Genomic DNA, 20,244 nt, shown 5'->3' on the forward strand with positions numbered 1-20,244 from the left:
AAGCCGGCCAATCAGGTGACTGTTTCCTAATTCCAGAATGAGCTAATCCTCTCATGAAAAAAAACAAAAAAAAACAACTAGTTCCTTTTTCCATGTAAGCGACACAATATGATCATAACGCACACAACAACACAACAACACAGTGCCGGCCTGGAGAAATGAAACTGAGGTAAGGAACTGATGCTGGTGTTAAAATAAAATGCATTTTATTATTAGAACAAAGACGATAAGTGACAGTTTATCTTGTTGTATACTTCCCCTTTTACAGGTGAGTGAGGCACACTACATCAAAAAAAAAATGTACAACTCTTACTACAGTGTTGCGTCACAGCAGACACTTATTGTGAAATGGGTTATCACCCTTGTTCATTTGCTGTTCCGCACAAATGGCTATAATTCCCCATTCCCTAACACTGTGTCCAACACACATCTCATTTCCTTTTTACCATAAGAGGAACTTTACAGGCAAGTATTGGGGAGGGAGGAAGGGGGAGGGGAAACACTCCTCAAAATTCGACATTTGGACCATATCATACCACCTTTGTCTCCCTCCACAGACCTCAGAGTCTCCACAGGACCTGAGACAGATATCAGAATATCTGGTCACATTCACAGCAGCTGACATTGTATGTATGTAAGATAGACTGTGAGATTATTGCTATAGCGGCCAGCAAAGGCTCTGCAACATCACATAATAACAAAACAGAAAAACGCTCCTGTGTCACAGCTTGGTAGAATCACTATCACAACTTCACACTGATGAAGACAGTACATCTGCGGTTCAAACAAATGACTCAGACGTGAACAAACACAGCGCCTTTTCTGTGTAATTAGCTGATTCACAGGCTGTATACTTGTAGACTCAGCGCTACAGCTGAGCCTTTATTCCTGCTTTGTTTTTTTCCTGGCCTGGTGTCAGCTGGATGTCTGGAGGTCTCAGGTTCTGTGGAGGTCAGAGGTCACGAGGAGTCCTGCCTCGTTCGGTTGGTCAGGCAGAGCCTCTCTAGCTGCTGAGCGCGCTCGTTGTGGACAGTCACCAAGTTGCGGTTCTCCTCTGTCAGACGCCGAAACTCCTCCTCCAGGCGGGCAATCTCCATGGCAACCTTCTCGTCCTCCACCAGCTCTGCCAGCAATTTACGCCTACATGGAAAAGTGAGAGTTAAGGAACAGGTGCAAACAAAAAAACAAAAAAAAAACAAGATGACAGCATTTCTCCAGAATCTACTTTTAATTGATTGTTGACACATTTGTTTCTTTTCTATCTCTTCCCACTCTATCTTTCTCAGTTGCTGTGAGAAGCTGGAGACTATCCCAGAATGCACTTGGCTGGAGGCAGGGAAACACCCATAATAGGTTCCAAATTCAGGGAAAGGCAGATTTGCAGACGATCACACACATTCATACCTATGAGGAAATTAGAGTCTGCAGCTGTCTTGTTTCCAGACTGTGGGAGGAAACCACAAGGACCTAAACTGCCATGGAAACAATGCAAACTTACGGGAAGGGCCTGAGTTAAGAAGAAACACCGATCCTGCTCGGTGTTGGGCAACAAAGCTAACAACTCTGGAATAAGTAAATAAAACTTCTGGTGGAATAAAGTGTAATATTCATGATGCTCAACAGAAATTTGAGTCTGCTGATTTTTGGTGTGAATCTTAATTAAAACCATATTGTCTAATAAAAAACAGCTACCGTATGAGGTCAAAGGTCTCTGTGCATAAAGTTGTGATCAAGTACATCACCATCAGCTATAGAGAAAGGCAGAGTTATGAAGTAAAGGCTTGTCTTATTGCTTATCATGATTATTTAAGGGACAGACGTTTTAGTAATATATTCTTTATGTCTGTTGAGTTCTTCCGGATGGAGGATTATAAAATTTGAGTAGTGTTTCGGGAAGGATTTGCTGACCTCAGGAACCAAAGTTCCTTATTTGCTGCGTAATGTTAGATGTTCATTTCTGGCAAATGTTTCACTTTCAACAGTATTTCTGCTGTCTTAAGTCCATGTGGGCTAGAAACAATTAACTACTTTTTTTTTTTCCAAACTCATCTGTCTATCTCACTCCCAATAAAGCCAGTTGAACTGAGTGACTCTGGCAATGGTTTGAGCAGAAGGACCTGACTTTACTTGGCAAACAGCCACCAGCCTTTGGACTTTGAAAGGCGGTATGAACGTGTGTGTACAACGTGTGTCATGGCCCCGCACCTGAGAGTGTGTGTGTGTGTGTGTATACATATATATATATATATATATATATATATATATACAAAAGCATATAATTACATTTATCAAACAATTCTGTGCTTTAAAAGGGCCTGAACAAAAAAAAATCACAATTAATTTATACTTAATATGTCACCTAATTATATGTTATATTTTCATAGAGAATTCATTTTTAATGTGTAGAGTCCAAACTGGACAATCATGTCAACACAACTCACTACATTTTATAGCCTCTTCTGTCTAATGAACTGTAGACACTCAACCATTGATTTCAAATCTTCTTCTCTTCAAGTAAGGAAAAAAAAAGTATGTACGTATCTCCACGTCCACAATTTTCAGTTTTTACATATTTGCCTCAAGACTAGGAATTTCCTCCAAGTAGCATAACCTTAGTTATCATTTTTGGACGCTAAACACAAAGACAGAGCAAGTGGTTACTGTAATATACACATTTACACTATCATATGATACTATATATGGCTTCACAATTCTACAAGACTTTATTGCTGCAGGGTTTCATAATTGTTTTCTACTGTAATTAAGTGCAGATTTTTTTTTCAGTCTCAGGCAAAATGCTGTGTGTGTGTGTGTGTGTGTGTGTGTGTGTGTGTGTGTGCGTATGTGTTCATAGGAAAATGTGGTCCTGGCGACACCTACTGTAGTGGGAACTACCACAGCTGTCTCTCTGTCTGTCTGTCTGTCTGTCTGTCTGTGGGCGTGGGATTTTTGTTAAAGAAAAAGTGATAGCGTCATAGCTGTGCAAGATACGGGAGTGTAGATGAGATCAAAATAAAAGGCAAGTTTGATAATGGATCTGGTCCATTCTATGACTGATGAGATTACTCATATAATCATGTAGTAATAACTAGTAAGTATCCACAGGTTGGAACGTCAACACCGTCCACAGTCCCTGTTTACCTTCTTCAGAAACATTGTGTGTGTGTGTGTGTGTGTGTGTGTGTGTGTGTGTTTACGTGACAAAGACAGCCTAAAAAAGGGGAAGAGATCTTTTTCAGTCCAAAAAAATCCAACAAGAAAGCAGAGAATCCAGACTTCTTCATATCAATTGTAGATAAGATTTTTTTTTCATTGAAAAAGGTTTATACTATCACATAAGTTCATTTTGTTTTCTTTTCTGTGTACCACAATTTGTGAAGATCTGAAAACAATTTACACACTACACAAGTTGAAACCACCAACAGCATGAAACCATCTCAGAGAGCTGGCCCTGAGAACCAAAATAAAGTCAAAATGTGAATCTAATCTGGACCAAGAATGTTTTAAATGAAAGTCATGTTTTCAATACTCTCTCACAATGGGGCTATTCCTTGTGTAATTTCTCTGTAGCATGTAATCGGATTAACGTCACTAGGCTTCATAGTAATGTCTGAGTCAGTGTTTCTATAATTACTGAAGAGGGTTCTTCTAAAACTTTGTTACATTGGTGGAGTAAGATTCAGTTCACTGGCATCACAGGGCTGAATGAAGTGTCTGATTTTGTAGAAACTGAACAATTAAAGACCAAAAGCAGAGTGAGCAAATTTTGGAAAATCCCTCCTCAGTGTGTTAAAATGTTGTTCCTGTTGTCATCCTTGCATCACATCCCTATACTGCATGCCTGAAACACTCCTGTTTTTCTGTGTGTAATCCTCCTGGTATGGTACCGAAAGTACGAACACTCATTGTATCACTGATGTTGTTGTTAATGGTGTATGACCAATAACAGGAAACATGAAAATGTTAAATATGATATCTGGTGTCATTTCTTTAGTATTTGAATGAAAGCACAGTTTGTTGTATTGTCTTTACTGATGTCTAGTTGTGTCTCAATCTTCTATAAAAGTGCACCCAATTTTGAATGTGTGTGTGTGTGTGTGTGTGTATCTTGGAATGAGCGTCAGCATGAAAAGAGAGAACTAAGAGTTTCTACCAGTCTGACTCATCACGTTCTTATCTAAACCCAAGGCTACAGTCATCCCATCCATCAGAGTCTGCCTGCTGTTCTCTATTTAGCGCAGTGTTGTAGGTTGTGTGTGTTTGTGTTAGTGTGTCTTTTTGTTTGTGTAGGTGTGGTGGTGGGGTAACGGCAAAAGGCCTTGGAAATCCCTCTGCTAAGACTACCCACAGCTGCTGAGGACACAGAGGACAGTGTTTGTGTGTGTATGTGTGTGTGTGTGTGTGTGTGTGTGTGTGTTGGGGGGGGGGTCATTATGTACAAGTATACACAGTACATATGCACGTTAAGGCTTACAGCAGGTCTCACTCAGTCACACCTGACCAGTTCCAGCCAAACAAACCCGGTGCGCAGTAACCTTCACAACCACACTCATCCCTGTGGATGCTTGATGTTTCTAATGAGTAAAGTAATTATCATAACAGATACATCTGAAATCAAAGTCACACATTACCAGCTGTTCCAATATAATATCAAGGGAACTTCTCTCAGTAGGTCATGTGCTCCATGCTGTAAACAGGCTATTAACATGTGCCATCTGGTGGACATTTGATTCAAAATGCCCTGCAGTCCTATGAGTGTTTGCATTTTTAGCAAATGTTTAGACTCTAAACAGTGAGTTTAATTTTCAAACTTGGACTCATATTATGATAAACGATTATAACAAATTTCTATTTGGTTTCCTTGACTTGGTTTTATTTAACAGTGTACCGCTGGACATTTAAGCAATTTACCTAATAGCTCTCTTTACATGTAATCTCTGGTCATAACCACTACAGTAGCCACCAATGCATAGTCCTGTCTATGTTTTCTGCTGGTTCATGATTTGAACACAAACTTCTCTGATCTGGAGTCCGCCGCTTCACCGTTGTGCCAAAAAGTCTTTGTATTTGTATCTTAACAAGAAGTGTTTATAGGCCCAGTATAAACAACAGAGAAGTAATTCATTTAGAGCCTTACTTGCGGTCCTCGAGCACGGTGATCTCGTGTTTGACCTGGTGGAACTCTCTCGCCATCCTGCAGTGTTCCTTGTACACCTGAACGCTCTCTCTCAGAGACACACAGGGGGGCACTGGCTGCAAGAAAGGTGAGGGTATTTAGTTTTAAATCATTTCAAGCTAATGAGCAAAAAAAAAAACTCACACATGCAGCATCTGGATCTGATATTTGGAACAGCACTCTTAAAAACTCATGATTATTATCATTGTTAATTAATCTGCCGATCATTTAGTCTTGAAAATATCAGAGCATGATGAAAAGTGTCTGTCACAGTTTTCCGGAGGCCAAGGTGACATCCTGACAGGCTTATTTTGTCTGAGCAACTGGCCATAAATGAGAAAAGCAGCTCCTCAGACTCCTCACATTTCAGAAGCTAAGACCAGAACATCTGAAGGCTTTGCCTTCAAGCGATTAATTAATCATTAATCATTTGCCTTCAAACGATTAATTAATCATTATCAAAATAGCTGCCGATTAATTTTCTGCTGATTGACTAATCAGTTAACTGTTGTCAAATAACTTCTCCCTTTTCCATGCTAATGTTTCTAATAATAACTTAAGCTAAAAGGCTGCTAAAGGGCTGAACATGTGACCTTTCCCACAATGCCCCAAAGGTGATTCTGTCACGTACTTTGATCCATGGCAGGGTATCTCCTCCCTCCTGTCTCCTACCTCTGTGTCTGAATACATGCTGCCGCAAACTGTGGCTTGGTATCTCCTATGGTAACAGCCAGACATCTGAACTTAGCTGCAGATATAACGAGAGACCTGAACTGATTTAATATCCACACTACTCGTATGAGACCAATAAATGCTTTATTTCTCCTTGATCGCAGTAGTCCATGTGTCATCCTCTTTCTTTTCATACAGTGTAATACTACAGTGTATGGCAGCTATCACTCACTGGCTTACTATTGCTCTCATTTGATACTCTTAAGCAACATGCACTTTACGTGACCCTGGCACTGGCATCGGTTGAAGGATAATTCAATGACAACACTAATAGCAGAGTGAGCGCACACAGTGAAAACACTGATTCACAGGCTGGATAAACTAAACCCGCGCTTCTCCTTATTTAGAGATTCAGCCCTAAACAGAGCGGAGACTCTCAGTTTTCATATCATGAGCCTTTTGTTTGTCAGGTTTGTTTCATAATGAGGTTAATTTTTGATCAACTTATTTTTATTTTTACTTGTTCTCTCCACTTTTTTTCACTTATTGATTCCCAGAAAGACTTCTCTGAGAGAACGTTGTCAGGGTTCAGATGTGAGCTTGGTCGCTTGGTTGCACAGTATATGGAGAGAGCAATAATGATAACGCTAGTGAGCAAAAGTATTCAAAATTAAAACCTTTTTTTAAAGGGGGAACTAATTTTGCGTGGCCTTTTTTGACTGTGCATTGGCATAAGAAAAAAAAAATCACCATCAAACCATGAAATAGAGTCAGACATGAAACGTAAAACAATAACAGCTTTATCATTACTGTTATCATCATTATTTTTATTATCAGTCTGTATCAGCAGTGTGAATTTAAAGTGTTTGCTGTTCTCCTCTGTATCCTGCCTCTCCTCTGTTGTTGCTGCTGAGTTGTGGATTCAATGTCATGTGATGCAGCAGTATGTATAGTCTATAGTTTGTATACCTGTAACCGCTGTTCAAGATCCGGGAACGTCTGAGAGCGGTCCTCCACGTCTTTGACTTCTGTTGAAACAGAACATGATATTCACATTACACAACTAATGATTGTCAAATAAATAATATTTAGAAAGTCATTTATTAAATGTTAAGCTAAAAACTGTGAATAATCAGTACAATACTACTGTAATACATGTTGCAATACTTATGGTGACATATTAAAACACAGTATTGTTAATGATACCAACTATTTTTTAATGTTGTTATGGTTTTGCATTGCTGCAAATGGCAAAGCACACTTATACATTCAACTGTAAAAATACTGCAATGATGAGTAGAAGTCCTGCACTCAAATCTTACTTATGTAAATGTACAGAAGGATAAGCAACAAAATGTACTTGGGATAGAAGTACTTATTATACAGAATTGTCCTTTTCAGTGGTACAATATTACACATTTTGTATTTCTGGCTAATTACTATTGATGCATAAACATGTGAGGAGCAAGTTAATGTTGCTGCTCTTAATTACATTACTTTCCACCACTGGTTTTTGTTTTGATTTCCTTTCCACTAGACAGTCTTCACTCAGATTCATTTTGGTAATCGGCCTGCAGAGACTCAAAGCTTGTGTCAGATAGATTCTTTTGTCAGACTGAAGTTAGAATCACGAGGCGACTGCACTCAGCGATGGCGTAGAAAACACTGAGTCACTGGAATTTATCCTTGTAACTGCTACTGTTGGAGGACAATGCGAAGTCTGTGTTTCTCTAATGAATCCGCTTGATTTTCATAGCGTCCTTGATGACTGTTTGCAGCAGTTTGAAAAGCTTCATTTGGTAAATCAACACAGTGCATAATGTCTTCTCAGTTTAGATGTTTTCACAATGTTAATTGCTTGCTGTATGCGCCTCATGTACAGTGAAGTGACTTGCTCTGCAGGCAGTTCCTTTAATGCATTTCTCTGCCTCATAAAATGGCCCAAAATGAAACACTATAAGGGCCTCTTATATGACACAACAACATAGCAACACTGTGCCACACTTATAAATGAGCCACGTCCTCTTGCTGAGCAGCAGTAATGAGCTGTCACGCTGAAAGACACGCAGGGTAAGAATACAGAGGGACGGCTAGCAGGCAGACAAACACAGCGGCCAGAAAGAGCAGACAGGCCAGATGTATGGACAGAGAGGGGTTCAGACAGACAGATAGCCAGACAGACAGAAACAGACAGGTTGTCTGCACCAGCCTCTGCCTCGCCAATAATGTCCCCCTGGAGGTGGAACACATGTGGAGAATCCTGGGATGATGCAACTTTCTAAAAGCAGGCGTATTAGTGGACCAGCCTGCAGCCAAGAGGCCAATTATGATGTGGAATAAATACAGTTCTCATGCTTTGGATTGAGACAGTGTGCGGTTATAACTATGCCTGGCATTAAGTCATGATGAGCCTAAAGGATGATCCCTAGACGGTGCGCAGGACTCGCCCCCCCTTGTCCATTTGCTGAGAAACACAAGTTCAAAGAGACAACAACATGATCGCCTGGGGGATATCTAAAGTTTGATTTTGGAGCTCAGGGTCATAACATGTCTGGAGCTGCTGCTAAAACTAAAATAAGGCATGTGAGCATGATGCAAGTTAAATTAGATCCTGTGCAGTCACTGTGATCCTTAAATAAGGAGGCAAGTGAACCTGCCCACAAGTGAACCAAACATCTTTGGAAAATAAAGTGAAACTGACTAAAATCCACATAAGTGGATGGTTGAGGTTGTTAGAGAGGGATGAAAACGCTGGGAACAAGAGAACAGCATCGATTAGGAAAAGAATTCATGTAGTTCAGTGTGTCTCTGCTCAGTGTCAAATCTGAGTGTTTGTTTCTAGCGCAGCTCCTCATCTCACTTCCTAAGAGAATGACAAGGACTGGGGGGGTGGTGGGGGGGTGCTCAGGGATGGGTGGAGTAGGACTGCAAGTGTTAACTGCTTATAAATATAGGCCAGTGTTCTAAAAGCTGAGCAGTGAATCAGGCAGCAGGACACTGTTAGTATTAGAGGAGAAACCTGACTCTGCCATTGCATAGCTGCAGCTGCCGTCCCAGCGCCTGGCCCCACTGCAGTAAAACATCCTGACAGACAGCACCTCGCTCCACAAGTCCACCTCTGAGTACATGTGTGTGGGGGACAATCAGGGACAGAGAAAAGTGGACTGTGCTTGTGTCGACTCAACATTAAAGAACAGAAAAATCCTAGTCACAGTAACTATTGTGCAGTTGCCCGTGAGGGTGCATACATGTGGCGTTTTACAAGTGCACAGCTGCACACACGTGTGTGCGGTTTGTTTTTAATATGATGTGGGTCCTACAGAAATAGAGGGAGCACCTGTCTCAGCTACAGCACAGAAGAATGAACACAGTTAAAAGTGGCAGGGGTGTGATGGGAGGGGGCTGCTACAGGCAGATTGTGCCTGGTCTGTTTTGGTGGGAGGAATGCCGTGCATGTATTCCACACATACTGGAAATGCAGTGAGAGTAGAGCTCCCGCCTTCGTCAGGTGTTAAATGATCGCTTGAGTAATAGATGTAACTAAACTCAAAATAAGCTGTTACCATGAATTGAGATACACGACAGGTGTCTGTGTGTACACAGTGTGTTGGTTGCGTGTGTGGGTGTGTTTACCTGATGTGTCATCGAGGCTGAAGGCGATTCTAACTTCAGATTTATCAGGGGACACTCGTCTGGTTGAGGTGATCATTTATCCCTTCATGAGGCCACAGGCACAAAACAGAGCTGTTAGCACAATCAAAAGGACCTCATGAAAGACGAGTGATGATGTAAAGATGGCACGATTAGTCGGTCAAGTGAAAAACTGAGAGCAGGATTAATAGTCTGTTAATGATTCAAGAGATTTATCATGAAAAATCACAGTTTCCAGCATTTTAAATGTGACGATTTCCCGCCTTTCTCTGTTTCACATGACTAGAACTGGACGTCTGGGTTTTAAACATGGAAAGAAGGAGCAATTTGACGAGGTCGTAGATGAATCAGTTATGATAGCTTCAGGCCTCAGTGTGATGTGTATGTGGTGTCTAATCTGGCATGAAAGATTAAAGTGCAAGTGTTTTTTTGTTTTTTTTGTTGTTTTTTTTTTATTTCAGTCAGCAAAAGAAACTAAATGGTGAACTCAGCAGGTGCAGTGATCAGTAAGAATGAGAGTCTGCAAACCCTTTGATGAAGCATGTGATTAAACTACAGCCAGGAAAGTATGGAGCCTTGTGAACACACACACACACACACACACACACACTCACACACACACTCACACAGCCACTGGTCAGTTTCATCATGCATTTAGAGTTGCGGAGGGATTAAATAATTAGGGGGGGTTTGACAGACAGGCTCTGAGGTCTGGATTTTGCATGCCCCCTCTTCCAGTGAAGGTACATGCTTTTTATATCAGGGCATTTGCCTCCTTTAACCCTGCTAAACCCTCTGTATCACACAGCAAACCCCAATGACCTTCTACACCATCAAATAACACTATATATGAGCCTTTTCATTACTAACATTACTATTAATGTCGCTCTCAGTTGTTAGAAAGGGTTGAAAGATCATTTGTGACGTTGCATTGACAGATCAAAGCGTGCTGTTATTAAATAGAGCACAGCATTAGAAGTAATGAGTGAAATAGTATAATAGTGCACATATCGTAAGCATATAAATCCGCATTAGGATGGAGAACAGTACGGATAATCTCCAGTACACTCTGGGACTCATCTGAGCCAACAGGCCGTTGTTACCTGAAGCAGCTTCGAACACGACCCGGGAAATTCTGTTCAATAAAGTTTGGGATCAGGTGGCAGAGCACGTCCTCGGTCCTGACTGTTGTTTGCCCCCCTTCAGACCACTGCTGAGCTCCCTTCAGGGAAAAAAGGCGCAGGTCGCCTCTCTGCGCAAATCCGACCTAAGATGGCACAAATCTCGCTCCAGGAGCTGACCTCCACTCCGCTCCCGAGACTCACGCCGTGATATTCTGCGTTCAGAAGTTTCCCAGCGCACAGTCAAGGCGTCCACCTACACTCGGTGTCACCCCGGCAGCTCAACTTGGCGTGGGCATGGACACGTTATCCGCGGACCCGCAGCCACGCGTCGGAAAGCAACACAACAGGGCGCAGGCAGAGGAGGAATGCCGTCCGCTGCCCCCCCCCCCCGGCGGCCTGGGTCCAATTAAATGTCTCAGATGACATGACTTTAGCCCGAAAAAATGCCCATAGCTCCGGCACTGCTTTGAGTGACACGGTCATGCCGTTGGGATGGTCTTTGGCTGTGCAATAGCTGTGCAATGAGGCAGTTGCTCAGAATGAACATCTCATGCTGGAATAGCTCTTGCGGAAGAAAATAGAGTACCCTCCTCTTGTGTGTTTATGTGTGTTAGGGGTAGGTTTTCGAGGGGGTGGGGGGCAGCGCGGGGTAAACACACCTAAACGCAGGTGACACACTTGTCAGACTTTAGGGGAGTTTCCTGCAGTATGACAGCGCACAGACTGCGCTGTGATTCATAGTGTGATTTTTAAAGGGGCACTCCGCCGAGTTTGCATAAGAGTCGGTTTAGTCACCACTGATGGTTGTTAACAGTATAGGGGATAACCTTAGCATCATGTGATCAATTTCATGCATGACCACTTCCTTCCTGGCCTTGCATGTGGAATTGCACAGCTGTGTGATGAGGTATGCAAATGATTTTACAGCTAAAACACTTTTGGACTAAGTCTTTATTTTGATTAGTAGTGATGCTGTCGAAGTTAGAATTATGTCACTTCCATTCAATCAGAGAGTGTGAGCCATTTCATTTGTGCCAATTTCAAACCACCATGCTGCTACAGCTATAGGTAAACAATGTCTGACAGGGGTGGGGGGGGGGGGGGGGGGGGGGGGGGGGGCTGTAACACCTTTTAAACTAATGACAGCTGAACACAATTCTCCTTTCTTCAGCATGCTTAGACAGTGAGAACAAGATAGAAAAAAAGATAGGGTGGTGCCCAACACACTTAAATCTTAAAGTTTTAAAAGTATCAACAATAGCTCATTGTTGTGGATTACAGTCATTATTCAAGTTTGTGGGGAAGTAACATGTGCAATAAACCTCCTTAGATGCATAATTTGTGGTATGGTCTGAATTTTTAATTCTTCGCTCTTACTGATGCACCATGTTGTCAGTGGGCCAGGTTGTAACAACAGAACTCCTTCTATTTAATATCACTTAATGAATTAATTAAGTGATACAGTTGGAGAAGTTGGAAAAACGCTAGTTATGGGTACTTTCAAAATTCTGTTCTGAGTTATAGGCGCTGAGACAAAAAGTGTTACAACCATCCCCACTCTCCCCCACAGCTTCAGTTTTTGCCATCCTTTTTTGTCTACTCAATCCTCATACATAGCCTACGTGTCGCCCAAGTCCCCCAACTTCATGGAGCAATACTAAATTACTAGAGTATTTCTTTAACAGAATAAAACATTTACACAGCTGGTTTTCCATCAACAGATGCAGAATAAAGCTTGTGGTTTATTTATCCTCTTATGCATCAGGATGACTTACATTTCATAGCTGTCCAGTGGAAACTATGAACTTTAAAGTCTGTGATTTTTTATTTTTTTTCACATAAACTGCAGGATAAAGTGTTCCTTCATGGGTTGAAAAAAATCTCCTAGTTCTTAAGATAAATAAACCATTTGAAACTGCACTGGATTATCAGAAACATGCATCAGCACAAAGCTGAAAACAGGGCTACTTTACTTTGCTGGAAAAAAAAACAAAACAGAAAAGCAACAGTTTGCAATTGTTCTTAAGTGTCCAAACAAAATTAACTAAAAAGTTAAAATGATGCCAACATAAAAACTGGATGAAGAGGCATCACAAGCTTCCTTCCATCTGGTGTTTACAGGCCATCATTATGTTCATGGCCAGCATTCATATCAGGCCTACACAGCATCATAATAATGCGAAACTGACCTTAAGCCTTTGAGGATGGATTTGAAAGAAAAAGAGCCATCATAAATTCAGCCCTGCGGTTACTGCTCAAGCTTGTTTTAATGTTGTGATTTACCGATCTGTTTCTGTGTAACCATAAGGCCACTTCACCTGCACACCAGCAGATGACAGCATTCCCCCTGAATTATTTACTGCCAGGCTTTCAGGTGGTGGGAGAGAGAAAGAGCAGACAGAGAGAGAGAGAGAGAGAGAGAGAGAGAGAGAGAAACATAGAGATAAATGATGCTCTGCACCTCCAAGAGTCCTCCTCCTCCTCGTTTGTCCTCATTGACAGGCTGTTGACACAGACCTGGCTTATCAGCCCCAGAGACCGTTCATCTCATTGTGATGGATGGGACGCACTCAAACGTCTGCCACTCTTTCATGCTGGAGTCATAGTTTAGGTTTGATTCTCTTGCACTTGGTGTTTACAGTTGAGAGCCTCGCGCAGAGACATATGAGCCAGACTTGACAGGTTCCACGGATTTACGTGTGACACAGAAAGAGGTTGACTCTTTGCAAATTCTACAAGAGATGCACAAGTGTTTTCTTATGTGAACATTTTTTTTTTTTGCATGGCAGCTGGTTTTATACAACAAGACTGACAAATTTGTCCCATCTAAATTTAGCTCTTTCAGTGCTTTGACCTTTCCGAATGATTTCCATAAGGACAAATACACTGCCCAGTTTGTTTAAGATGTCAACAGCAGGCTCCTTGAGCTGTCTCTCCATCTTCTTTTCTTCATCTGTGCTAGAGGTACAGATGTGTGGATCATAGTCTCTGACCCTCTTACAGCACGAACAGACAGATGCCACTTTCCCTTTATCGCTCCCCATTTCTCCTTCACCACCACCAGGGTTGTCAGACTCCGTGCTTCAAGATCATTGAGACAAATAGTTTCTGTGGGTGAAACAGACAAGGTTATGAACACAGGTGAAGGCCGAAATATTGTTCTCCAACAGAGCGAGTGTTCAGGTGAGGTCATCTTAGGTTAATGAGAAGGAGAGAGTCCTGCTCAGCCGTGCAGGATGCCAAGGTCAGGGTTGTAATCCATGGCCTCATTCATGACGGATTAGATAATGATAAAAAAAAAAAAAAAAAAAAATACCGCCTTTGGTTTTGATTAAGAATTATGGGGTTAGAAGATTAGAGACAACCAAACGCTATTACATTGGACTGAGCCCAATCCCAGAATTAATCTGAATACCAAAAAAGAGAAAACTCATTACATGAAGAGATTAAGAAAAGCACGGTCCAATTCTCTTAGGATGCATACAAACCAGCGCGCACAATCCACCGAGAGAAGTGTCACAACAAAACCTCTGACTTGAGCAATTTATAACGTATTTGCATCCATTTATTGCTCTTCGCTGTTTGAAATGTCACTGCATTAGCTGGGAAAAGCTGGGAACCAGAGGTCAGCTTTGAGATTTGAGATTCTGACGTCATTGATAATGATATGTTTTACGATTTAATGCTTAGAGAAACAGTTAGTTCCCTCCATATCTTTCCCTCTACAGTTAGTTTCTGGGCAGTGTATGATTACGGTGATATAGCTGCTGTAATGTTTGTGCATATGCATGTGGTGGGAATGATTCTATTCTTTACTTTCATTCTGATTTCACTGACGGGATCATTTGCAAAATGTCCAGTTTGCTGACAGAATGTAGGGCAGGTGTGCAGAAAGGGCAGAGGGGTAAGAGAAGGACAGTCAGATAAGGTAGGGGCTGATGAGGAAGAGAGATTAAACGGGTTGGGCAAGAGGTGGCAGAGAGACAAGGAGCATGAGTGAACTCTTAAACTCATCTTCCGCTGTGATTCATTTATTTTACCCTGAGGGCGTCTTCTAAGGACATAAACAAACTCTCACCCCAAGGAAAGCGGGGAAGCTCCTGGTGTAACATGAAACAGAGGACACAGTGGAAACTACCCGGACCTGTCAGCGAAAAATATTAACGCCATTGCAACCGTTTGCTTGTTTTGCTTAATGTGTTTGTGTGCGTTCAAGCATTAGATGATTATCCTGCTGCAAGGTCCTGATAAGTGGAGCTCAGAGTCAGACTCACATACAGGTGCGTGATGATTGCCACCGCAGCTTTCTGTGTTCCTGCTGCTGAGATATAATTGTGATGGGGATGATGAGAACATTGTCATCCTTCATTCTGACTGTCTGCACAAAACAGACAGAGTGCTATTCACACACTGCTGTCAGGTGAAGGATCTTCCTGGTTCAAATGTCTTTTTATTTGAATGACGAATACAGAAAAACTTAATATGTAAATTAGTCTTAAACGAAGTTTTCATAAGCATGTATAACTTACTTTTGTGGGAATGTGCCGTGGTTCCAAAACAAAGGTTTTATGTGGTTGTGTCTGTGGATCATAATTAATAAATTATGAAGTGCCTTAAAGCTGCTGGTACAGGTAAGTTACTGTATATAACATGCACGCCAAGCTTGTGAAGTACTTCAAGAGAAGCTGAGCTCAATGCAGCAGAAAGCTTTTCACTTTTTACACATGCAAACATCCACTGGGATCCACTGTCACTACTGGGAGCCAAGATCTCCCCTCAGGCTTTCAAATTCAACAACAGCAAACAGGGGGGGAAAAAATGACTTGTAGAAAAACAAGACTGTTCCCAGGGGAACAAGGAAATTGTGTTTTGTCTTTGACCTTCTGAGAATTTCCCAGGTTAAAAAAAAAACTACTTCTCATCTTGTCCTTTCCTTCTCTGTGTATCATATCCTTTCTCTGGCCCACAGACAGCAATATTTCATGATCACAAGCATGTGTCTATGTCTGTGTGTGTGTGTGTGTGTGTGTGTGTGTGTGAGTGTGTGATTTGATGTCTATAATGTTGGCACTTGAAGGGTATGAAACAGCAGGTGTGTTCCTGACTTTCCTTGGAGGTCCTTATCTTTTTTTTTTTCAATGGCCAGCGTTGGCTCTGCAATCTGCTCTGAAGCTTCTGAAGCTACCTGCCAGTAGGCACACAACACGCACACACACACACTGCTGCCAACAATCAACAACAACAACAACAACAACAAAAGCAACAAATCGGACAACGGTTTAAAAAAATGCAAAAATCTTTTTACTTTAAAATCAGTGAAGTTGTCGAACATTTACACAATGGGGGAGTCTATAAAGTGTTTGCAGATTCAACTCTGCAAACTGCTCACAACAGTGAACTACAGCCATGAGGGAACAGCAATGGTTTTTCACTATGAGAGAGCTTTCATTCATCAGCTGTTTGAACAGTACTAATGTTAATACAAGGCCAAGACTTTGTAACCTACATCTACATGATAATGCTTAATGTTTTTATCCGTACACATTGAGTATAAAGACAGGAGTGATGAGGGAACAACTTCATATCATTTAGTGGACCACAAACAAAGAAATCAAACAGCAGCCTCTCATCTATGAGCTTTTTAGGTCCAAGGCTCAAGTGCTGGAGTCCCGTCTCCCTCCCTCCCTCTTTGCGGTACGTTTGGGTTGACAGAAGATGCAAGCTGACCTTGCTGCGCTGTGGGGTCGCGACCTCCTCCGGATGCCTTTGTAACACTGCAGGGAGATGCCCAGCTCCTCCATCATGGTGCTAAAAGACATGCACTGCCAAAGACAACAACAACAATGGAAGGCCTGCGGTCAGAGACCAATAAAGATGATTTCCAATAAAAATCATTATAACCTTTATGAGCTCTGAACACGACTTTAGAGACTGTGTGAATATGCATAAAAATGACTGCTGATCCATAATTGAATCATCTGGGGAATTATGAGATATAATCAGAGGCAATTTGGATTCAGCATTGCAAGTTAGCAGAGCCTTCTAGGAGCTTGCCTGCAGCTGAATGTGAGCAGCCAGCCAAGGACTGCAAGTCAATCTAAAGTCTGACCTGGCAAACAGCAGAAATGACAAGAGTTGTAAAAGACATGTAAACTCTGTTGTCTCATCACAAAATCCAATTACACAGACAAAAGATGAAGGACAGCGTCTGCTGTGCAACATCCTAATGCAGTGAGCTATGAATTCATAATATGCTAATTATTAGAAATTACCAAAGAGGGGGCCGTCTGAAATGAGAAGCCCTAGGCATATTTGATTCTGCGCAATAATACATTGCATTGAACCCATTCATCTTCAATCATGTTTATTTGCCTTGTATTTTGCTCTACTCAGAACGGTGTGCTCACTACATTTATTTCAGAAATTATCTTCCGCAGCACAAAGTCATCCCGTGTTTGTCTGTCAGTCTTCCATCCAAGGACCAGAGCAGGTTCCTCTCTTTCATCCTCAGGCTTGGCCTAAGGCTTCTCAAAGGAGTGTGGCTTCCTGCAGGGTTTCCCACGAACACCCAGCAACACTCGGCATCAGTTAAGAACCTTTCCTCATAACCTGCCTCATAACTAACTCAGAGAGAGAAACAAAAACACAGATTAAATCCCTGTTTTGTTTTGTTTTTTTTATTTGGTTGAATACTGTAAACCACAGTTGAGTTAAATATGAACCTGAAATTAATTTACTTGTAATATCCCACGGTTAAAACTTGTTGACACCTTGCAGTCCAATTGTATTTGAGATTCACATTTGGACACAGAAACAACACAGAGCAAAAACATCCCATCAAAGGCAGTGTTGACTCTGGTCTTATTTACTTACATGATCTTATATACACTGATTTTATAGGCTTTAATGAAAGTAGTAAATATTTGCTAGAACTAACTCAAGAGTTTCTTTTTACTACAGTCTGGAGAGAGATAGATCTTATGACAAGGTCAGTCCTGGGGTGCAGTGAGGACCGTATCCCTCTGTGCTCCCATCCATCATTACTTCAGTTAATAAAATGTCCTGCAGTCACCAGCAGTTATTTATGAAACTACAACTCTACATTTGGCTTTGGATCTGTGTCAGGGGACGTATTAAACCCAGCATGTTGTTCCATCACTGTTATCCAAATTTCAGCCGAACAAACCGGTCTACCAAAGAGCTTAATGAGGAGGAAAATATTCAAATAACTTTTCCTATCTATTGATTTCCCAAAAGGCACTCAAAGTGTGCCTCTAAAGTACACACAGCTGCCTACTGAGACCACAGTGAATGAGGCAAAACATTTGGGCTGGTGTTATATGGCTACTTAACCAGTGCAGGCGAAAAAAACAGCTCAACGCCAGGGGAGCACTGCAGATCTCGACACTGTTTATAAGAATTTAAATGCCACATTTTGCAAACTATAGTTTAAGTTTGATCATTTTTGGGCTCTAAATGAAACAAAAAGGGGGACATGTTTCATCTTTTCATATTTCCCAGGTGTTTCCCAGAATATGAGTCAGTAATTTTATGCTTGTGTGCTCCTTAAATTCAACAGGAGCCTGAGGTAGTGGTTGGAAACCTTGCTAGAAAGAAAAATTGCTCACAAGAAACACAGACATTTTGCAAGGAAGAAATATGGGCACAAGGGTGAGCTATTGAAGGTTAATTGGTATTAGTAAGTGGGATGGGGCTGAGACGGGTGCAGGTATACTGTGGTATTTTGAACAAACCTATCGCCTAGCGACTGTTATGTGTTGTAAATGTGCTGCCATGGCTACTCTGTGTCATCCCCCAGCAGCCTGCCGCTCTCCAGATCAGTAGATAAGGAGGTGCCAGAGGAGGAGGTGGATCCACGCCGCTGAAACTGACGGGACTGCACCCCGTAAAAGAAACAAAAGGCCTGATGAAAGCATGAAAAGAAAAGGGGGATGGAGAAGAAAACACAAAAGAGATCAAAACAGATTTGTAACAAAAAGAAAAGAAAACAAAGCATAAAAGATGCAAAACCAAGGCAAAGCAAAAAAAAAAACAAAAAACGAATCGTGTACACTGAGTGAATGGTTTGTCTGTAATGTGGAGCTGCCAGCTCACCATTTCTGTACTAGATTTAACCCATTTTTGACTGTGCAAGACTATGAGACACTGGTATGTTATTGATCCATCAAGTGACTTTCTTATTGCAGAGACAACACCAGCAAGTACAGATACATGGAAGCCGAAAAAGGCCATAATCGCAAATGTTTTTTTTACCCCGTTATCTCGAGACAACAAAGTTCGTTATCTTGATATAAAAGGATAATATCTCGCGAAAAGTCTTCCTGTAATCTCGGGATAACAAAAATTTTTTCTCCTTATAATATGTCATTATCTTGAGAAAATAAGCTTTGTTATCTCGAGATAATGGGATAAAAGAATAAATGTGAGCATGGCCTTTCTCGGCTACCATACAAATACGATTTTGAGTAAACCTCTGATCCTCTCATTAGTCACCATAATAACAATAATGACTAACCGTGGTTCCTCGCCCTCGCTTACCTCCTCTATGTCTGCGTTCCTGCGGGCCTTGTAGATGAACTCTCCAATAGCCACAAACACTGACAGAACCAGACCAGCAGCCAGGACGATGAAGATGCCGCCGATGTTTTCCACGCCCAGAGCGTTGGCCTCCTTGTTGTCCTCCTCTGGGCAGCCGTTGCCTCTCCACCACTTCTCCTTCATCATGTGCAGCTTCCCTTCCTCCTGCAGCTGGAGGATGGCGATGGTCACTTTATCTCTGTATGGAGAGCCTGGTGAGGGAGAAGGCAAATAGGAAGGTATTATGTACCTGCAAATACCTAAGAATTTGACATTAAAGCTTTTGCTACGAGAACAGAATGACTCGTGTGTGACAGGATACATGAATCTACATGTATCTTGAGGATAGAAAACTCCAATTTGCATTTTTAATATTCAGTGCTGCTTAAAATGCAATTCAAGTGAGAATGCTGAGCTACGTTTTCATATGCACATACATTTGCACTCTCTTCTTTAAACAGCACTATTGCCTGGTACTTTCTGCAGTTGGCCTCTACACTATGACTAAGGATTGTGAGTGAGGTATGTGTCACATCCTGTATTGATTGTCCTTTTAATTGAGCAGTTTTGTGATTTCTGATTATGGGCTGTACAACCGCTTGACATGACTTGATAAAATATAACAAGTCGATATTCAGGCGTATCAGGAGTATGAACGAATGTTGTAACTTGGAAGTTGCCTGAGGTGACAGAATGGGACCAAAGACTCTGGATGAGAAGAAAAGAGCCTGCAAGGGGGGGAGACAAAGAGGATACAGAAACATCTGACAGCTGCTTAGGGGAAGGAGGTGGGGAATCAGATGAGAACCATCAACAGCAATAAGCAGACCAGAGGTCATGTGACTGCAGGAGACATGGAATGAGCTAAGGGGTTAGAGAAATTAAACCATTTTTCATAGGTTTGACAAGGAGGCCTCTGTGAAACCACCCACCACTTCCCCCTGGGCGCCCCCCTCCTCTGCTTTAGTGTCTCTCCAGTGATACTCCAGGATCACCTGTTGATCAGGTGAGAAAATAGCTGAA

General features: G+C 41.7%; 2 protein-coding genes and 1 long non-coding RNA gene across 7 annotated transcripts in view; 1 reads left to right on the forward strand and 2 right to left on the reverse strand.

Annotated features, from left to right (window-relative positions):
- The first annotated feature begins 58 nt into the window (after nt 1-58).
- LOC139637625 (uncharacterized) lies at nt 59-2,126 on the forward strand. Its single transcript, XR_011694642.1, has 3 exons — nt 59-169; nt 920-1,170; nt 1,287-2,126. It is a non-coding gene; the product is annotated as an uncharacterized lncRNA (long non-coding RNA).
- map3k7cl (map3k7 C-terminal like) lies at nt 190-10,998 on the reverse strand. Of its 2 annotated transcripts, none has more exons than XM_071506464.1 (5): nt 10,603-10,998; nt 9,482-9,563; nt 6,818-6,876; nt 5,138-5,253; nt 190-1,140 (listed from the first exon to the last, which is right to left on the reverse strand). In XM_071506464.1, the coding sequence occupies exons 2-5, from the start codon at nt 9,555-9,557 to the stop codon at nt 960-962; spliced, it is 432 nt and encodes a 143-aa protein (XP_071362565.1). In that variant the 5' UTR covers nt 9,558-9,563; nt 10,603-10,998; the 3' UTR covers nt 190-959. The 2 variants fall into 2 exon arrangements, with proteins under 2 accessions (XP_071362565.1, XP_071362566.1); XM_071506465.1 differs by having other exon boundaries at nt 9,482-9,592; nt 10,603-10,992.
- A 4,903-nt stretch (nt 10,999-15,901) lies between these two features.
- The window catches only part of grik1a (glutamate receptor, ionotropic, kainate 1a), a 35,134-nt gene continuing 30,791 nt past the window's right edge, over nt 15,902-20,244 (reverse strand). For 2 of the 4 annotated variants that reach the window (XM_071506410.1, XM_071506409.1), the window contains 3 exons: nt 19,183-19,433; nt 18,378-18,547; nt 16,315-16,445 (listed from right to left, as the gene is read on the reverse strand). In XM_071506410.1, the coding sequence (XP_071362511.1) occupies nt 18,422-18,547; nt 19,183-19,433 (377 nt within the window). In that variant the 3' untranslated portion in view covers nt 16,315-16,445; nt 18,378-18,421. Of the gene's footprint in view, nt 16,446-18,377; nt 18,548-19,182; nt 19,434-20,244 lie in introns of all 4 variants that reach the window. The other 2 variants (XM_071506411.1, XM_071506408.1) reach the window with 2 other exon arrangements.

The sequence above is a fragment of the Trachinotus anak genome, unplaced genomic scaffold, assembly GCF_046630095.1.
Source record: "Trachinotus anak isolate AG129_WGS33_773 ecotype Australia unplaced genomic scaffold, CSIRO_AGI_Tana_v1 ptg000020l, whole genome shotgun sequence".
In the NCBI taxonomy this organism is placed as follows: Eukaryota; Metazoa; Chordata; class Actinopteri; order Carangiformes; family Carangidae; genus Trachinotus; species Trachinotus anak.